The sequence below is a fragment of the Mangifera indica genome, chromosome 4 (assembly GCF_011075055.1).
Source record: "Mangifera indica cultivar Alphonso chromosome 4, CATAS_Mindica_2.1, whole genome shotgun sequence".
Taxonomy (NCBI): domain Eukaryota; kingdom Viridiplantae; phylum Streptophyta; class Magnoliopsida; order Sapindales; family Anacardiaceae; genus Mangifera; species Mangifera indica.
In genome coordinates, this window is record NC_058140.1 from 2,748,614 (window position 1) to 2,769,627 (window position 21,014).

Here is a 21,014-nt window from a genome sequence, read left to right on the forward strand (position 1 = left end):
CTTATATTAAGGAGTCAAGGATTTAGAGGACTATTTCTGATGTCTCTTTTTTTATTGTGACTAAGATTTTGCCCTCAAAACGTAGGTTGAATCTAATAGGTGTATAATATTATTGGAAGGTCACCAACAAAATAAATAATATATCCAACGAAATGAATAATATCATTAGATGAATAAACAAATCGATCTCAAACCGAGCAAATTAAGATCAAATCCACCCCTACTAAACGCTAGGTTGTCTATGTATTATATAGGCCAAACGACTATTTCCCACCCAAGGTATGCTGTAAAGACAAGTTTCCCCCCTTTAACTATGGAAACACCAAACACCCACCCATGGCTGGTTAGATTTAACAAAACTCTAACGGTGGTAAATTTAATCTCATTTTCTCCCCTAAAAGTTTAAAAACTAACATTTTTTCCCTAAGCTAAGTTTGAAAAGATTGCATTTTCCCCCCTAGGGTTTATTTCCAAACCCTTCCAATTTCCAAACCCTTCTCCATCGCTTTCTCCGGCGCCATCACCTGCCGTCTTCCCCTCCCAACGGTTTCTCTTCCACCGACGACCCCTCTCAACTCGACCTCAACTCATCCGATGCAGAGAGAAGTCGTCTGGGAAGAGAAATCGTCTTCCCAGACGACGAAGACTAGATCGATCGATCTCGTCTTCATCGTCTGGGAAGACGATTGTCTTCCCAGATGAAGACGACTCGTCTTCCCAGAGGACGACGAGTCGTCTCGCGTCTTGTCTTCGTCTGGGAAGACGTCGTCTTCCCAGACGACGACGACGACTGGGAAGACGAAGAACTTCGTCTTCCCCGACAAAGTTCTTCGTCTTCCACAGCTTCTCCGACTCGATTGGAAGTCCAAATGGGAGGAAAGAGATCTCCGGAAGGTGAGGATGCTTCGGGAGGGAGAGACCGTCGGCAATGGAGCCGGAGACCATCGACAATGCTTTGGGAGGGTGAAACTGCGATTTTTTAAAACTTATGCTGGGGGGGAATTTTAGTTTTTAAAGTTTAGAGGAGCAAAATATATTCTATTTTAGTTTATTTTAAATATTCTAGAGAAAATGACGATTTTACCCTTATCACCGTTAGGGTTTTGTTAAATCTAACCGATCATAGGTGGGTGTTTGGTGTTTCCATAATTAAAGGGTGGAAACTTGTCAGTACAGCATACCTTGGGTGGGAAATAGTCGTTTGGCCTATTATATATTAATAAAAGCTCTCAAACATTATTGGCTAATCGAATGGCGTAATTGACTCAATTGAGATAAAAGCCCTAAAAAGCTTTGCATGGACAGGATAAGGAAACACGACATGATGGTATTCTTGTTTAAAAAGCTTACTGTAATGAGTGTAAATAAAGAGAGAATCAACCTGAGGATCCATATTTTCTTTTCTGTTGGCTGAGCTTTAGATTTCTAGTTGTCAAAAGGTGAACATGCTAATCTTCAAACACCTGAAAGCTTGTATTTTTTAGAATTTAAAAAATAGTTCTAATAAATAAAAAGTTACTCTGATTGTGGGCTGGTTACTGTGCCCTGACTTTACGTATCGAATAAATACAGATAAGATTCTTTATTACAAAAAAAAAAGTTATTATACCTTTAAGAATAACTTAAATAACAAAACATAGAAAAATTAAATCATTGAAGAACTTGGTACAATGATTGTTGTTCTAGTCACAAAATTCGGATTTCATCTACTTGAGTTGATTAGTTTAATTTTGAAAAGATAATTCGACTCAAATAAAATTTTTTGGTTTAAGAAAAAAAAGATAAATATAAAATAAAAAGCTATTCCTTGGGCACACTCAAAGGCACAATTATTTGTGGCAGTCCCACCACAACTTTTCTTTATTTGTCAAAGCAAAAGATTGTGGCGAATTCGACTCCGTGAATGATGGAAAAAGTTTATAATTGAATTTAGTTATAACTTTAATTTGTCACTTTAGTAAGTTTGATTTTTCTGTAGGTTGATTTAGACTTTAGTTTTCTCCTCGAAATGTACGTAAAATTGAGGCTCATGGTTGTTGATTTTCTCTGTGTTAGTAGGTTTCGGGAGTTGGGGTTAGGTTTGAATTTAGTTGAATTTTAGATTTGATTTATGAGTCATTCAAATCGAAGGCATCCCAGTGTTTGAAATAGAAACGGATTAGAACCGAGTAAGTTGAATTCACGTTTGATTTAAATAAATCGAATTTGAGTGAAGTTTCGGTTCAGTTTGAGTTCAAAGATATGTTAACGACACATCTATGTGAAGTTACTATTCATTCCATAAGTGAACAACTTGAATTGATATTGTGAATTCGAATTAAGTTCAAACTGGCGTTTGATTGTATCTGATTCAAATTCATCCCCATTATTAAAGATTGCATTTGAATGAATTCATTATATAAATATATAATAGGCTGAAAAACTTATTTCCATCCAAAGTATAGTGAAATCTCACACTCTCATTCTCCAACTTTCAAAAAGTCAAATAATTACTTATAAGCAAATTTTTATTAAAAATCTTAGTTAGGATAAGGGGTAAAATCGTTATTTACCAAAAAAATTTAAAGTTTTATCACATTCTCCTCCTTAGGTTTAGAAATCTTATAATTTTCCCCTCAACCCAAAGTTTGAAAATTGACAAATACCCCGCAGGATTTGTTTCTATTCTCTCCGGCGTCGATTCACTTTCTCTAGCCTTTGGTTGTCCTCTCTCCCTCCGGTCACTCTCTTTTCCCTCTCTGATCATCTTTGGTCGTCTTTTACCGAGACGAAGACGATTTTGTCTTTAATATTTTTTATATTGTGTATGTATAAGAAAAGATACTTTTTTTTTTATACAAACCCTAGTAGTCAATCGCACATCGTATGAATCAAAAACAATTTTTTTGGATTGTATATGTATAGTAAGATGTACCTTTTTAAAAAATAATATTGAAATAATAAAAAATTATAAAAAAAATTTCAATTGTCTTGCTATAATCTTAGAAAATATAACAAATACCCAAATATTTTGAAATTTAAATATAGTTTTGCCTCGTTATCATTTCTAAAAAAATATGTATCAATTTATATCGGTAAAAATAAGTAAAACAATTTGATATGCAATGTCTCGTATGATACACTTATTGTGTCGTACTAATTTTAAAAACATTTTAAAATACATATTATTTTTCATTTATATTGTATCATATAATATGTAATAGGTATTGTAGGATACTAATAATCATGATTCAAATGGTTAAAACTAACGTGTCTAAACAAATTGACATATTATTGTGTAATTAGATGATTTTGAATTAGAAATAAAATATATAATTAGATCACCCAATCCCAATTGTCAACTTGTTTTACATATCATTATATTGATGTTAACTGTTTGAACATGCAATATTATAAAATGTGGATTTATTTTAGATTTTAAAATAATTTTAAGAAATTGTTAATATTTGCTGTAATGTTAATACATATAAGATTTGATGTTATAATTTTGTATCTCAATCAATTTGATAATTGATTTTACAAACAATAAAATTATTCATACATGTTTTTTTAACACAATTTGAGTAAATAAATTATGTGTCACGATTACGGCTGGATTCGAGCCGAGCCGAGCTTGAGCTCGAGCTCGGCTTGATTCATATATAGTTGGCTCGAGCTCAACGGAGCTTAGCTAAGGTTGGCTCATTTCGAGCTTGAATTCGGTTCGGTTCATTTTTCGTTATCAAAACGACATTGTTTTAATATATATTGATTAAAATGATGTCGTTTTGTATCAAAAATTTTAATTTGAAAATCTAATGAGTAGCTCGAGCTTAAGCTCGGCTAAGGTCGACTCATTTCGGGCTCGACCGAGTCGAGCTCGAGCTCGAGCTTGAGTTGGCTCGACTCGAATCTAGCCCTAATCACGATGTGTTTAAGTGATTTTGAATTACAAATAATGTTGTCTCTTGATTATGTATTCCAACTTATTTGAAAAGAAAAAAATTAGAATGTTGACAGTAAACTATGTCATCCACACAATCTACAATGTATATACCATCAAAATAATACGATGTAAAAATTTAGGTATTTATGATGACATATTACCATGTGATTAGATAATATGAATTAAAGATAAAAGAATATTCAATCATATAATGATATATCATCAACGATGCTTAATTTGATATTTATTATAAGTGTATATATCATTATTTATACCGCCAATGTGTTCACATCTCTCTCATCGATTTTAGTTTTTAAAATGATTTCTATTAACCAATGCAACATTGAAATAGTTAGTAATAACGATGATTTAGTTCTAGCATTCTTGTGAAACTAATTCACTATTCTATTTGTACTATCTTAATTGCCAGATCATAAGACATAGAGTTCATATCGAAAAAGTATGAGTTTTGAGTGTAAGAATATAACTTTGAATTATTCCAATTCTAACTGTTACTTTTTGGGGTATGGGTAAGATAAGATATAAGCTTAATCTAAACTAAATGTTTAGTTAGAATGAGCAGAACTCAATTTTGGATAATTCAAACTAAAGTTTGAGTTGAGTTGGCTCGAATGCAGTGTGTATTCGGAAATTCATTGAAAAATTCATTTTATTCATCAATTTTATATCTTTTCTAAGTGATTTTTCTTCTTCTTCAACTAAAATTCTTTTTTTTTTTTTGGTGCTTTGAGACAATTAATTTTTTGGACGACCTCATCACCAATTTAAGCTAGATTTATTAAATTCAAATCAAGCTCAAATCAACCCTTAATTAGACTTGGCTTAAATATATTTTTAGGTATGACACTTCATTGAAATTGTCATTATATCTTCTAATTGCATTTATATACTACGTGTGATAACAACCGCATTGTAGGCATAACATGTTTTGCTTGCATTTAGGAAATAGCTAGTGCATTATCAACCCGCGTAAGTGTAGGGGTTGTGTGTCGTGGCGGCATATTATCATCAACATCAAAAGGGTCTTACTAGATAGAATCCCAAATTTAGTGGTGTCTTTAAATTCTGAAAAATGTATCTCAAACCGATCCAACATAATAAAAATCGATGTCAGAACCATATAAATGTTAGTTTGGTCCATTCTGGGAGACATATTTCTAGTCCACTAAGTCTGGCATCAAATTCAAGCCCATAAAGATGCTAAGAGTGATGAGCCTAAAGTGCAATGAACACAATATTCAAGCCCATCAAATTAAACCATTATTATAATTTCTTAATCAATAAAACTATTTAAACAAACAATATGCGTAATTTTATATATAAATAATGATATATTATCATACAATTAAGTGTTTTATCTCTAATTTAAAATTATTCAATCACATGGTGACATGCCATTGTTTATGTATAAAATTGTGTATATTATTTATGTACGTAACATTATTCTTTCTTAATAATACCAATAAAATTTGCCTCATAAGAGAAGGCAGAACAACGTTTTCAGAACTGGATCATATGTCAACTTGATGAAGGAGCAGTTTTGGTCCAATCATTGATTGAAACCATCAACTATTTAAATAATTATTAAAAATAATATTAAAAATAATTTTATATAATTAATTATTAAATATATAATCTAAACTATTTTTACATAAAAAATAAATTTAGTTTGATGGTTAAACTCGGGTTTTTATTCGGAAAAACTGAACTGAAATGATTCAAACAGTTAGATCATAGTCTAATCCAATTTAACTCTCGAAACAATTTTTTAGTGAATTGTTTATGTTTTTCTTACCAAGTGACAGTTCAACCCATCCAAACCAATTTTTAAAACTGTTCACAAACAATAATAAGTAACAGAAACATTAAAAACATTTTCAATTTGTGGGTTAAACCTAATTGCCTCCTAGACTATGCATGGCATGAAGCATGATCTATGCATGTAATTATATTTAAGTATGAACGTTTATGAAAAACCCATGTTGTTAATGAAGTAATTAAGGCTTATGGTTGCATGTGTTAGAAGGTGATGTTCATACTTTTGTCATCTTGGACTCACATGCATCATCGGCAACATGAGATACAAATGGGTTCTTTCTTTTTCGCTTTCACATGCATTAACCTCAGTCATTCAATACCAGCATTAAATTTTAAGGTTCCGTCATCACAAAACAACTATCCCTTCTTATACTACAGTCATAACTCAATGTCCACGTTTCCCTTCTTTTAGGCCAAAGGACTTATTCCCGCCCAAAGTTTAGTGTATTTCTAGACTTTCACTTACAATATATGGGTTTTATTTTATAGTATGTACATGTGTACTCTTACGTTCTGATTGGGTTCCAAGTCAAGCACTAACATTCATTGTTCTCTGCATTCATTTCTGCTTATTTGGCTCCGTTGCCTAAGCAGAAAATCACGACTAAAATTCGCCCAAGTAAACCCCTTCCTTCACTGCAAACTTAAAAGCGAAAGCTGACCGTCTCATGCTCATCCCTTATGTACGCCAAATTCAAGACTATGACAGGGAGGCCAAGCAAGCAAGACTGGCTTCTCTTCCCCGTTCAGCCTAAACAAGTTCCAATTCGAGATCTGTTCGAATATAAGAGAGTTAACTTGAAGTCGAGAGCTAAATACTCAAATTTGATTAAAAAAATACCTTCATTTTAGATTTAATCTAAAACAACTTGAATGGGAACTTTATTTATTTTATAAAAATGAACCTAACTTTTAGTCTAAACTCGATTCAAGCCAAAAAATCTCGGATAAAATAAACCAATAAGGCCAAGAAAAACAACAGCACCGGCATGGTTGGGCACCGTTGTGATGTTATAGCGATGGTAGGCTTGGGAAACTCGTGAAGTTGCCGATATCAGAGAAAGTCATTCTTAGTATGTTCGGTCTGTGATTCAAGTGGGCCATTTGCAATCACGGGCTGGTTTCCCGCAATTTGCTTCCATTTTCCACGTTATAAGTTTTCCGTTACAAGGGTTGCTTTCAAAACGGTACTGTTTTTGTTTCCAATTTATTTTCTTCCGTTGTGCACTCACATTTATTCTCACCAAAATATTCCTCCAACAAGAACAACTAGGATATGAACAATGAGAAAAGTTGTTCTTGACAATTTTATTCTTTTTTATGATTTTTTCAACATATTATTTTAGCCGAATCTTTCAGAATTGAATTAATTATATCAAACAGATAAAATTTTGAATTTGATCTTGAAATAATATCGATAGAATTTGAATATTTTTTTTATAACGAAGACTCTTATTCAAATTGGATCATCACTTTTATAGAATTGAACCAACTATATCAAAGAGGAAAAACTTTGAAATGACACTGATGGAATTTGAAATTTTTTCTTTATAACAAAGAATCTCATCAAAATTAGATCGTTACTTTTATAAAATCGAACCAATTATATTTGGTAGGACAAACTCAGACTCTAGTGAGTGACTTCACAACTATTAAATCAAGTAAGTCAAGATTTTGATCTTGATATATCGTCAGAGAAGATTTAAACCTATATTCTATTATATATGAAGTCTTCTCTTAGAAATTATAATTTAAACTTTTGTTCTTATGTTTAAAATATCTTTTATTTACGTTCAAACTATCCTTCATGAATAACAATTTACACTCTTATTTTATCAAAATTTTACTAAATATTTAATAATATAACCGGAAATATAAACATTTTATTATATATTTAAATATAAAATAAGTTATTTCTTTATTTAAAAATGAATTTTCCAAAAGAATTTTATAGATAGGGACAACATAGAAGATGAAGGCACATGCTACATGTATCCTATCTACCCCCCCTGTCATGCAACGTTATTGAAGAATGTGTTTTAAAATTTCAAAAACACTAATTATATTTCACTCTTTTTCTCGTACCGATATAAAATTCCATCTCCTATCACGGCATAAATTTAGTCAAACAATCTGACGCTTCATAATGATTTCTAACTACATGTCATCATTTATTCTCATCCATCAGATCATCGGATTACGGACCCCACTTACTTTACTCTCCACGTGTCCATCACCGATGGGTCGGTGATAAATGCACATTCCCTAGACAGACCCAGCAACAAAACGAATCGGGTTTAAGTGATCCGACAAAGGAGCTAGTCAATACCCGGATGAACCCAGTCAAGTGTTTTTCTGCATTGGAATCCAATCCTACACTAGTCGTGTCTATCCACGTGGATGAATTCTATTGGGTGAATCTCTGGAATCCAATGAGACTTTTTCGTTATAAATTAAACGAAGTTAGTTTGGCTTTCTTCATCTCACGCCTCGCTCAACTCCCCAGCAACTAAAATGGCGCGAAATACACATTCTTTACTGGGAAATGTTCTGGTACTTCGCGTTCTTTTTGTTGCGTTCATACTCCTTCTCCGTTCTGACGCCGCCGGTGGCCAACAACAGCACAACTATTTCGCCGCCCTCCACAAGAGCATTCTCTTTTTTGAGGGTCAACGTTCCGGTCGCCTCCCTCCCGATCAACGAGTACGATGGCGCCGTGACTCCGGAATGTACGACGGAGCCACAGCAGGCGTACGCACTAGCTCCCTTTAAAGTCAAAATTCCTTTCTTACATGATTTCGCTTTGAATTTGTTCTCTCGACATTTCAGGTGGATTTAACTGGTGGTTATTACGACGCTGGGGACAATGTGAAGTTCGGTTTCCCAATGGCGTTCACGACGACGATGTTGTCGTGGAGCATTATCGATTTCGGGAGGACCATGGGACCAGAGTTGAAATACGCCGTCAAAGCCGTTAAATGGGCGACGGATTATCTGTTAAAAGCGACGGCGGTTCCTGGCGTCGTTTACGTTCAGGTAGGTGATCCGTACAGTGATCACAACTGTTGGGAGAGACCGGAGGACATGGACACGCTGCGTACGGCGTACAAGATCGACGCGAACCATCCAGGCTCTGACGTGGCAGGCGAAACGGCCGCTGCATTGGCCGCTGCGTCCATCGTGTTCAGATCACGTGACCCGCAGTACTCAAGGCTACTGCTCAACCGGGCAGTTAAGGTATGTCGCTATTTACAACAACAACAACACTGTAACGGTTCCCTAGAAAAAAAAAAAAAAAAACTGAAAACTGTGAAAGTGTGAGTGAAACGGTGTCGCATTGCTGTAGGTCTTCGAGTTTGCTGACAAATACCGGGGAGCTTACAGCAACAGTCTGTATCATGCAGTGTGTCCTTTTTACTGCGACGTGAACGGTTACCAGGTGAGAGAGAGTTCAATAACTGAATTTTCGACCGTTGGATTGTGTTAAAATTTGACTTTATGATCATAATGCGGATTGTAATTGTAAGTAAAAAAAATAAAAATAAATTTCAGGACGAGTTGCTTTGGGGAGCAGCTTGGCTGCACAAGGCCTCACGAAACCGCGCATACAGAGAGTATATATTCAAAAACGAAGTCGTTTTACGTGCTGGAGATACCATCAACGAGTTCGGTTGGGATAACAAGCATGCTGGGATTAACGTCCTCATTTCCAAGGTAATTAATATTAATTAAACCCAAATCATGATTATTGTGAACATGAAAGACATATGTGATTAATAATTAAAATAATAATAAATTATAAAACGTTTGTCTTTACCCAGCAGTTTTATTCTTCCTGTCTTGTGTTTCTTGTAAGGAATGTGGGGACTGTTTCTACTTTCTAGTAAATAATGGTCACATTAACTATTTTAAAAAATAGATTTTCTTATCTAGTAGGTGTCTGCAGATCACGTGCAGAGGGATCAAATTTATCTCATAGTTTTTAGTGGCCTCCCACCTCCTGGGTCTTATCCATTTTCGATTCGGAATAACTCAAATTCGAATATTTAGATTGGTTCGATTATAAAACATGTTAAAGATGTTGATATCTTATTAGTGTAAAATTAAACAGGAGAAAAGCTGGGGTTATTAATACAATGATTGCACATGATATTGAGCATAAATTTTGGCTTTATTGCTGTTGGCACAAATTCTCTCATTTTCTCCAAAGTCAAAAAGCTTGTTGCTTCAGTGAAATATTTGGGCTTTTTTACCTGAAAAAACAAACAAACAAAAGATAAAAGTAAATCACATTATGAAATTTAATGTAGATTTTAATTGTCTTGTCTTGTCTCTTCAATCAAAAGTAGATGAATGGTGATCTTGATCTTGAATCATGATCATAACCATGATTTTTTAGATCTGGGCCATGTGGGGTCCTGATCAAATCCTGCATGCATGTGCTTAAAGGCTGAAGCAGCAACTCCGGTTCTTCTTCCCGTACTCACCACCACCACCACCCATTATTTTCGTCACAATAATAATGGCTGCTATGTGCTTTCACTATCACTTTTTTCTTTTGGGGGTTTCAGATGATGATATCATCATCATTTTCTTCTTCTTGCCTTTAGTATTTTTCTCTGTGCTGTGCAAGAATGGAATGAGTCTAAGCTACGCAATATACTAATATACATTGAAGCTTATATACGTAAGACAAATTAATTGTGTTCTACTGCAGGAAGTGCTTATGGGAAAAGCTGAGTATTTTCAGTCTTTCAAGCAAAATGCCGATGGGTTTATCTGTTCTTTATTGCCTGGAATTTCTCACCCACAAGTCCAATACTCTCCCGGTAATATTATTCTTATCTTCTGGTCTTGGTTATGTGATTTGAGTTTTTTCATATTTTGATTTGGAAGTGCTTTTGGAATAAGCACTTTTAAAAGCAAGTGCTTTTGAAAACCTCTGGCTGTGGTGCAGTAGACTGTACTTAGCCTGTACCATGAATAATGTGGGCTGCTAGATTTTCTTATAATTAATTTAAATTCCAGTAATTAATTATTATTATTTTTTATAAAATATTTTCTTATATTTCATCTTGATGGAAAAAGGTGGCTTGATCTTCAAGGCTGGAGGAAGCAACATGCAGCATGTAACGTCACTGTCTTTCCTACTTCTGGTTTACTCTAATTATCTAAGCCACGCCAATAAGATCGTGCCATGTGGCCAGACATCTGCCTCCCCTGCTCTCCTCAAACACTTGGCCAAACGTCAGGTAAACTAAACCCTTTCTTCTTCTTGTAATTATTGTTAAAATAACTTTTACTGGCCCCTCATTCTCCAATCCACTGGGGAGCACCTCTAATCAGACATATTAACGGCTAGATCTTTGTACAATCATCATGAGGTCATCGTGATTAACGGCATGATCATCAAGGCACCCCGCTCCATCCATCAATCTCATCACGTGATTGAACAAGATAAAATTTACTAATAATTGTATTGTCTCTTTTCCTACCAGGTGGACTACATACTTGGGGATAATCCATTGAGGATGTCGTACATGGTTGGCTATGGTGCACGTTATCCACAGAGGATCCACCACCGAGCCAGCTCATTACCATCCGTTCAGACCCACCCAGCCCACATAGGTTGCAAGGACGGTTCACGATATTTCTTGAGCCCGAATTCAAACCCTAATCTGCTTGTCGGGGCTGTCGTGGGTGGGCCAAATGTAACCGATGCTTTTCCAGATTCCAGGCCATATTTTCAAGAGTCCGAGCCCACAACTTACATCAATGCACCGCTTGTGGGCCTATTGGCGTTCTTTTCAGCCCATCATTGATGTTAGCGATATAAAAAAGGAGATGAATGAGTTGAACGTTACAGTGTAGTAGTGGTGCGCAAAGTGGCCACCCTGCCTGCTTATCATTGTGAAAGATTATAATTGTTCCCAATGAAAGAAGAAAGTATGCTTTTATATACATTATTATTAGCTTTTTCTTTTTTCTTTTTTGTCTTTTAGGAGTTTTCAATTTCATCCACGAGGTGAGTTGGAGTTTTCAATAATTGCAAATAAAAAACATAATTGAAATAAATATTTTAGTTTCATCAAATGAAAAATATTTTAATAATGTAATGAGTTCTTCAAAGAAGACATTTAAGAAAAAGAAGAAGAAGAAGAAAAGTTGACTTAATTCGATTTTGAGTTGAGGCTATGTTAATCCAAGTTTAATTTGTTAGAACCTATCATCGATTTGTATTATCCATATCTAATTATCGTCAATTTGATGGTCTCTATAAAAATAATATTTTTTCAACCCGATTTAAGCTTCCGCCTCAAAGGCCCAACTCGGCCCAACTCAAGTGAAAAGTAAGCCACAGAAATTTCATTTCAAGCCTACTACCAAGTCATGTTTCATTTTTTAATTTTATTTTTATTAAAAAAATATTTGAATTAAAAAATAAAAACAAATAAAATGTAGAAAGCAGAAACTGCATGAAGAATGTGCAATTTTTCATAAAAAGAGTATTTTTTATGATGAGAAATATAATATTTTTTTTTTCACACCCACATAAAAATTCAGTAATCATGCTAGTTAGTGACACCACAACAAATAGGCTAAAATTGAGTTGTACAAATCCACAAACCCTGTTTTCAGAAAAATGAAATGAATCTAAGTAGCCAACATAATCAGTGTTTCTTTTTCCTCTTTAGTATCAATCAATGTTTCAGGAATTAGACTGGTCATTGGCCTAATGAAAGGGGTTGTTTGCTCCAACCAACGATTGAAACCTTCAACATATTTTTACCTTAAAAAGAAGAAATGGCAAAACGGACAGATAACTAGTCTAAATACAAGTATAAGTTTTAGATTTTTAGATCTATATCTGTAAATAATGAATTTTTGTGGGTAGACTGGGTATGCCCGCAGGCCACCCATTTTATTTCCATTTAGTTTCTTTTTTTTTTACTTTAACATTAAACTTATAATAAACCAAATACAAATTTAACATATTTTCCCTCAAATTCACTCTAAAGTGAAAGAATTTGTTGGGTTGAAAATAAATTTAAAAATATGAGCATTAAACCCTTTGTTGTTATAAATATTTATTATTTATTTAATACTAAAATTCTTCAAATTTATAAAAACTTTTTTGTAAGTTTAGGTAAATTTGTGTTCCTCCTCAAAATAGTTATGTATTTAAAGAGAAAAACATTGAAAATTAAAAAATATATATATTAAAATAATAAAAACAAAAGATAAATAGTAAAGAATTAATATTAACGGGTAACCCACAGGTCGACTCATACTCATTACGTTTGGGACGGATTTTGGAAATTACTATTCGTATAACTCAATTTATACCTACATCGACCCGGCCGCACCTATCCATTTGCCAGGTCTGTTAAAAAGATACAGCCTATCTTATACTAAAGCTAACATCTTCACAATGACAAAAAGTAAACTTATATATCTATCTCATTGGAATGTCTAAAATGTTGAAAAGCAAGGCCTTCAATTTCTTATGTGAAATAATCATCCAACAACATATTAATGATTTTTTTAGTGTCAAAAGCATGAAGCTTACGAGACAATTAGACTTGATAAAATAGTTAAAAATACAAGAAAGATAATCAACACTTCTTAATCAAGCAAAAAGCCTTTCCTGAGAAAAGTTTTTGTTTTGGGATGTTCTTACTTCTCAAACTTATTGCTGTTTATTTTTTCTCTGTTAGTATTACTGAATGAATATAAAATCAAAAGCCTCCTTTTAAGCTCAATAAAATATATGTAGCTAAAAGACTTTACCTCCTTCATCCCGACTTGAGCATAGAAGTTATTGAGAAGTGATCTCTTGGCAGAGAGGACTTGGCAATAGATCATGGCTTTGGGAATTGAATTTCTCAGTGTATCACAAAGCATGCCAATATAAGCACTCACATTTGATCCTAGGATAGAATAAGAGGAATATGTCAAGAAATGTGGTTTTCTAGACTTACAATTTGTTACAGGCCTGGAGCTGTGCATCAACTAAACCCAGAATTGTTATCCCTCACCAGAGCAGAGCAGATATCCAGAATGCCTCCCAAGGCTCAATCCAACACTCAAAAGAGTACTTGTGTAACAACGATGTAAATAAAACAATGTACTCAGATTGGCAAAAACATCAAAGCTTGCATTAATAATATTTTTTTCTGAAATGCAGTTACAAAAGATTTTCCCAGAGTTCAGATTAACTGTTTACAGCAGTTAAACAACCTACTCTCAAAAAACATCACAGCAATGAACATCACAAGATGAACACAAGACCCTCCAGCATTCAAGAGGCTGGGACTCTCCCTGATTCCTTTCCTATTCTGTGATTTTTCCTGCCTTCTTCCATTGTCTCCAGGCCTATAACATGATGCCATCTTCCTTCACAGTTGCTCTTCCAATCCAGCGTCGCCACCTCAGCATTGCGCATCTTCGTGGACCCCAGCTCCTGTTGCCTGCATGCTGCTTCTTCTCCCATTTGCAGTTGCATTAATGCCTTGTCCTTTGCTTGTCGGTTGACTTGTGTATCTGCTAAATTGCTGCCAAGTCCCAAACTTCCTTTCTCCTTCTTATTTCTCCTCCTCGCATATATCTTCGCCCTAACACAATTTCTACATTATACATTATAAAATCAGGCAGCTAGCATTTTGGAACATTAGTACCAGAAGTTGCAAAACAAATTTGAATTTTCATGTGACCTAAATATGAATATTTATTCATCCAGCACTTAAAAGCAGATTGAGAAAGAAGTTCAAATCTGGTAGGTTTGTTTGCCATCCAAGCCTTTACAGATCATAGAGATGGCTTATATCATGTTTTTCATTCAAATGGTTATATTAAGCCATTTAGCATTTGTATTCTCTTTATATGCTCTTTCCTATACTCATTAATGACATTAAATGGGTAGCTAAAACGGGATCCCATATAATTAAGTTGGCTTATGAGAAACAAGATAAAACATTGAAGGTAGATAAAGCAATGTATACCAATTTTCCTAAAATGATTCTCAGAAGATCGATCCTGATTTGGAGGATTTGGTCCATTTGGTGCATTTGGGCCTTGTTGATTAGGACTCTTCTCTAGTTTAAGATGAAAAAATTCAACGTTCAGGTTGTTAGATTCCATATCCACCAGCCTTAAAACTGTTCTCCTGCCTTCTTCAAGGAATCTTTCCGAAGCATCATTTGCAGCAGCAATTATGTCACACCGAAGAGTTAGAAACCGCCTTAACTCCTACAATTTGCATAAACCAGATTTCAGTTAAACCAAGTCTACTAAATTTTACTTACCAAAAAAAGGAAGTCTACTAAATTTGGTTGATCACAAATTTCATCTTATGATATGAATTTTACCTAAATGGAATGAATTCCATTTACATGACTCTTAATTTAAATTAATGTAGATAATTGTCTTGCATACATAAACTTTATTTGAATCTACTGCCAAAACTATCTCTTGCAAATATTTGATTACCTCAGTTTTGGCTACAGACTTTTGTACGAGTTTTTTCAATAAAAGGTAATATGAATCTTGAGAGAACCCCGTCTCAAAAATTAGCAATTGAGATTGAAAAGCTCAAAGTCATATAAATCTCACATTAGAAGCTCATACTTTCTAATGGAAGATCTAAGTCTCATACTTTGTATTTAGAATTCTAACACATATTCATCAGTGAAAACTTGAGGAAAAATGGGCCTTTTAAGCATTTTGTTAAGAGAGAGAAAAAAAAAAAGGAACAAGTAGAAGATAGTAGTCTACATTATTAAACTATCCTACTCAAATCCAACCTCTCAAGAGTAATCTTTATCACCCCAGAAAAGCTATGGAGGGAGGACTAACTATGAGCAAGAAAAGAAGAGAGAAAGCAAATATCATAAAACAAAAGTTCAGCCAACATATACAAGTAAGCAGAGGTGTAACAAACATTTAGAGAGTCAGAAAAGGCATATCCTAAACATCAACAAAATAGTCAGAAATGGAGATGAGAAAAAAAATAAAATGTCAATCACATTGAACCCACACCAATTTGTAAGAAATATAAAATAATCTAATATTTTTATATTAATAGTTTTCCAGGAAAGAAAATGCGCTAGTACAAATTAAATTATCTTGAGAAAGTAAAAGTAAGAAGATTACAGCATCCACAGAAGCTTCAGCTGGGCATTTGAAAAAGCTGATAGACCCATCAATGAGTCTTCCGTTGTACAGGAGCAATTAGATGTGGCTGGTGGCCTCTTGTAGAGAGATGCCGATCAATGTTGAGCTTTTTCAATGCAGCTGGCAGTTGGTGGTCAAAAACTCCGTATATCCCATCTAGATATGGAGAATTCATCCATCCTACTGTAATTGTGTGTGTTTTTAGGTGCCCATTTTATTGGGGCCATAACACAAACCACTAAACGCTGTCGTCTCGTCTCCTCCCGCCACTTGGTTTATTGGTTTTTCAGAAAAAATGGATACTCGAGTCGGGAGCTATGGCTACAGTCTCCGCAAGAGCTCTACCATCAACCATATCTCTCTCCTTTGATTCACTTCACTCTCTCAAATTCGCTTGCCGTTTTCTTTCAAATTGGTGTTTCAAGCCTCGTCCTCTTACTTTCGCCACAAATTTCTCCTTCAAATCGAGAAACATTGCCGTCAATGAATCTCGTTTTCTTGCAAGAGCCACCGCAGAAGATTTCTCCGCAGACATCGGAGAAGTCTTAGGTGATGTCACCATTTTCACTGCTGCCGGTGAGCCGGTGTTGTTCAAGGGCCCTACTTCAATTTTGAATAAATTCAGATAATGTTTGTTAATTTTAAAATATCTTTTTCCTTTTTAATCAATAAAAAGACTAACCTTTCTTTGGTTGAACGGCAAAACAGTTGTGTAATAAAAAAAATTTAAAAACTAAAATTTTATATTATTGTTTTTCTTAAAAAATTAATTTTTTTTTTCTAACTGACAACTTACTTTTATTAATTTTTTCACTTATCAGACGACAATGATTGTTGTTATATTTTTGTAGAACAAAGACAATGAATCGTCTTTGTTCGATAAAAAAATGATTTCAAGTTAGACAATAATAATTTATCTTTGTCCGACCATGAAGATGGTTAGATCTGATCTATCTATTTTAATTCTCGTTTTTAGCTACTAAAAACATGTTGGTTTCTATTTATACTAGTCAAGAGATATTTTGTACATTATTTTACTTAAAAGTTCAAAATGAGAAAAGGTAATATAGTCTTGGTGGATATTTGTAAGATTAGCATTGAAAGGGCAAAAAGTTAAAAACTTTGTCATATGGGAAAATGTAATTTATTGTATGAACAATTTCTCCATTATTTATTTTCAACAGTCAATAATTAAAAGTCATGCAACAATTTCTAACGCATGACTTTCTCTTTTTAATAAGTCATGACTTTCATTCATTTCACATTGTGTCTATTTTTTTATGAATCATATAAATATATAGACCTAGTGATTATATATATATATATATAGATTGTTTGATCTTACTGTTATTAATTTTAGAACAATATGATAGTCAGTTAATTACTTCTTTCATGGGGGAGAATCACAGGTCCTGTACGTGTTGATCAGTTGGAACAAACACTGGATATGATACTACTGAGAAATTGGAGGAAGATCATCAACACAAATGTCAGACCGAAAATTCAAACAATTCTGAAAATTCCAGACACTTCAGATGATAAATCTGTAGAAATTTCGGTTTGAGAATTTCAGTTACTGTAGATAATGAAGATGTAGATGAGGAGATATATGATACAGGATTTGAAACCAGAAACTAAATCAAGACTGAAATAGAAATCGGCACAAATACGTAGTTCTAAATCATAACAGCACATGCATGAAGCCTGTATTGGAAACTCTGAAAAAAATCCCACTTCCAGAAATTTTTCATACCAAAATAAGAAAACCAAAGTGGTGTAATCTAATACATAGTTATTAACATCCTACGATATGATACATGTGTAAAATAATATATGTCATGAGTTGTATCGTATTAATATGATATAATAAACGTATAATATGATATAATACATATCCTACAATACGAATCAATACACCTTTTAGAAAAATTATAATATAATAGAGGTGTATATGAGAAATTTTAAAATTTTAAAGGCGTTTATGATATTTATTAAATTAATAACGTGTTAATTATATTTTTTTATTATTTTATTATTTAAAAACTGTATCATACGATACAATACTCAATACATAATACAATATGTGATTTGACTATCATGCGCTTTCAGTGTATTATTATATTTATGTACGTATTACTGTATTCACCAGTGTGAGGATGTACTCTAGTTTCATTTACCTTTTTGTTTCATTGGAGATTGCTTCTAGTTCTGGGAATTCTTCAAAAGATTTTTGTATTCTGCAGAAAGCCAGGATCCTGTACTTGTTGATGAATTGAAGAGACATCAGCAACTGGAATGCCAGGCCGAAAATTCAAACCATGCTTTGGACAGTATTGAAATTCTGAAAACTTGGAGACTTAAGATACTTAATTCGTGGAAATTTCGGTTATGGTGAGGATGTTGATTGATTCCCTCATACTATTCATGGCCACAGTTTGATTGCTTGACCAACTTAAGATGAGTCCACTGGACAAATTATGTATTGGGATATGACCAGACTGAGTTTTGATCATATCCTCTAGGACCTCTACTATTGTGTGAATACACACACACACATATATATATATATATATATATATATATATATATATATGAAAAGATAATAAATATATGTGAATATACAAATCATAACTGGGGCTGGCTCCATCAGTCCCAGTTATGGAAGAAAGCATGAAAAGATAGAAAATTTATAAAAAAATTTATTTTATATAATTAAATTTGCCAGAGTCCACAGAGATGTATTGATAATAAATATATGCATTGCCATGCATGTTATTTTGAAGTTTGAAATCATTAGGGTTTGTCTTTGCATGACAATTTTTTTTTTTTATTCAACCACCTTCTATTCATGGTTCCCATATTTAGCCGTCTGATCTTCAAGACTTCATGAACATGAAGGCCCTTGGTATGCTGGCAAGGGGTTGATCCGGTTTGAGTGGGATGGGATTAAATTCATAGTTCAATTCGAACGAATTAATTTAAAACTAAAGTTGCCGATAACATTGTTTAATTTTTGATAATATTATTCATTTTAAACAACGATTTTTCGATAATATTATTTACCAACTCAAATAAGTTTAAACTCGATTTATTTTATGTATAATCGTCCTTATACAAGTTATTTGAATTAATCATTAGTTGATCTATAATTTCAAATATTCTAACTTAATTATGCACTTAAAATATTGAATTAAGAGAGAATATCAATTGATAATGGTGCAATTTCATATGGATTCTATTGTAATAGTAGATTCAAATCGAACTAGTTTGAGCTCATTCATCAATTTGATTCGAACAACCTTGAAACGAAATTGATTTAGGCAAGTTTGAGTCTAAAAATTTTATATTATATATGTTCTCACTAAATTCACAAGTTTGAAAATATTTTATTCGAATCGATTTTAAAATAACATTATTTTGATCGATTTCAACTCAATTACAGTATCAAATTATAGCTCAGATTACTACTATAATCAAATTTGAGTAAAATTCAAATTTAACTCTTTTAAAATTAAACTAAACTCGTACTAATTTAAAAAAAGACTGTCAAATTCAAATTTAAACTTTTCTTTACAATTTGAACTTGAGTTAATTTAAACTCAAACGCCGGGTAGCTCCCACTCTATGCTGGTCCCTTCGGTGTTGTTCTATTGATTCTGGTCAAGTCTGATGGCCATTGACTTGCAAAGATCTTACCCTTCATTTGGTTTCAAGGTACATGATCATTTCCACAATAATGATTATATTTCACATGATAATAATCACAATTTTTTAAATCAAGGGTCTTAAAAAATTAATTAATTATATAATAATATATATTAAATATTTATTTATAATTTTATTAAAATATATTTACAGAATGGGAGAGCCCTATGTCAAGTCAAAGTCAAACTAAATCACGTGTTTCTTGGCATGACCCTACTCGTCTTACACCGATGGAACGGCGCTTCCACAAGAATTTAGTCTCCTGGGAAGCTCCACGATTCATATATTATTTAATTACTTTCTGACATGTGAATTAAATAAAAAACTAGCATAATAATAGGATATAATACTATAGCCGTATTATTTAAATCGGATGTCAATTCGGTAAAAGAGATAATCTGATTTAATTAATGATTAAATCAATTTATTAGTATTTAGATTAATTAATTATTTAAAAATAATAATATTTAATAAATTTTTATATAATTTAACTTATTTAATATTAAAATATATATTAAATTGTCATAACTAAGGTCCTGGGTTAAATTTTCATAAAAAATTTATGAAATTTTTTTTTTTATGTTAATCGAATCACACTCAATTTTATATTTGATCTAATCGAAGAGTTTGAATGTTAGGTTTGAAAGTACCAATGACATGCAATCAATGTTTTTAAGAATCAAATTGAATATTGATCTGATAAAAGAAATAATTTAATTCAACTGATAATTAGATTGATTGATCAATATTTAAATTAATTAGTTATTTAAAAATAATATTTTTAAAAAATTATATAATTTATAATTAATTATATAATTTGACTTATTTAATATTAAAATAAACTTAATTTGATATATATATATATATATATATATATATATATATATATTAAAATGTCATGAATAAGGGCTTGGATAAAATTTTCACAATAAATTTATGAAAAAGTTAATTTTTTATATTAATTGAGTCAAATCTGATTTTATATCCAGTTCAATCGGATGGGTTAAACAATTTAATCTGATTCAATCTGGTTTAATTATAAAAACGATTTTCAAGTGAATCAAAATCGATTTAACTAATAATTGATTATTCAATCAGTCAAACCAATTAATCTAATCTGATTTTTAAAACCATGCCTACATAAACTCATTAAATTGTGAAATAATTAATATATTGCCACGAAAGTATTCTAAATTTTCTCTGTGATTGAACGCACACATCAAAATCAAGTGTTGGAACTTCTAATTATCTATCCTTAAATTTCCAATTAAATAACGAGTGGGAGTGGTTAAAAGTTTTATTCTATTAAGTTTCCTGGAAAGGAGGACTATTAATGGGAACCACAAAGGAAATTTCAAGTTCATTGACTTCT

The 21,014-nt window shown here is 32.7% G+C and overlaps 1 protein-coding gene and 1 long non-coding RNA gene across 2 annotated transcripts; one reads left to right on the forward strand and one right to left on the reverse strand.

The window, feature by feature from the left end:
- Positions 1-8,250: 8,250 nt before the first annotated feature.
- Positions 8,251-11,742, forward strand: LOC123213199 (endoglucanase 8-like). Its single transcript, XM_044632584.1, has 7 exons — positions 8,251-8,515; positions 8,594-9,001; positions 9,111-9,203; positions 9,317-9,478; positions 10,482-10,593; positions 10,853-11,016; positions 11,263-11,742. The coding sequence occupies exons 1-7, from the start codon at positions 8,279-8,281 to the stop codon at positions 11,584-11,586; spliced, it is 1,500 nt and encodes a 499-aa protein (XP_044488519.1). The 5' UTR covers positions 8,251-8,278; the 3' UTR covers positions 11,587-11,742.
- A 2,159-nt stretch (positions 11,743-13,901) lies between these two features.
- On the reverse strand, positions 13,902-16,569 carry LOC123214897. The gene is made up of 3 exons (XR_006501910.1): positions 15,917-16,569; positions 14,767-15,013; positions 13,902-14,391 (listed from the first exon to the last, which is right to left on the reverse strand). It is a non-coding gene; the product is annotated as an uncharacterized LOC123214897 (long non-coding RNA).
- Positions 16,570-21,014: the final 4,445 nt, after the last annotated feature.

Bases quoted from the DNA above. Each gene is read 5' to 3' on its own strand.
- LOC123213199 (XM_044632584.1), top strand. From the start codon at position 8,279: ATGGCGCGAAATACACATTCTTTACTGGGAAATGTTCTGGTACTTCGC. The intron at 8,516-8,593 runs GTACGCACTAGC...TCGACATTTCAG, and splicing joins ACGACGGAGCCACAGCAGGC to GTGGATTTAACTGGTGGTTA. The intron at 9,479-10,481 runs GTAATTAATATT...GTTCTACTGCAG, and splicing joins TTAACGTCCTCATTTCCAAG to GAAGTGCTTATGGGAAAAGC.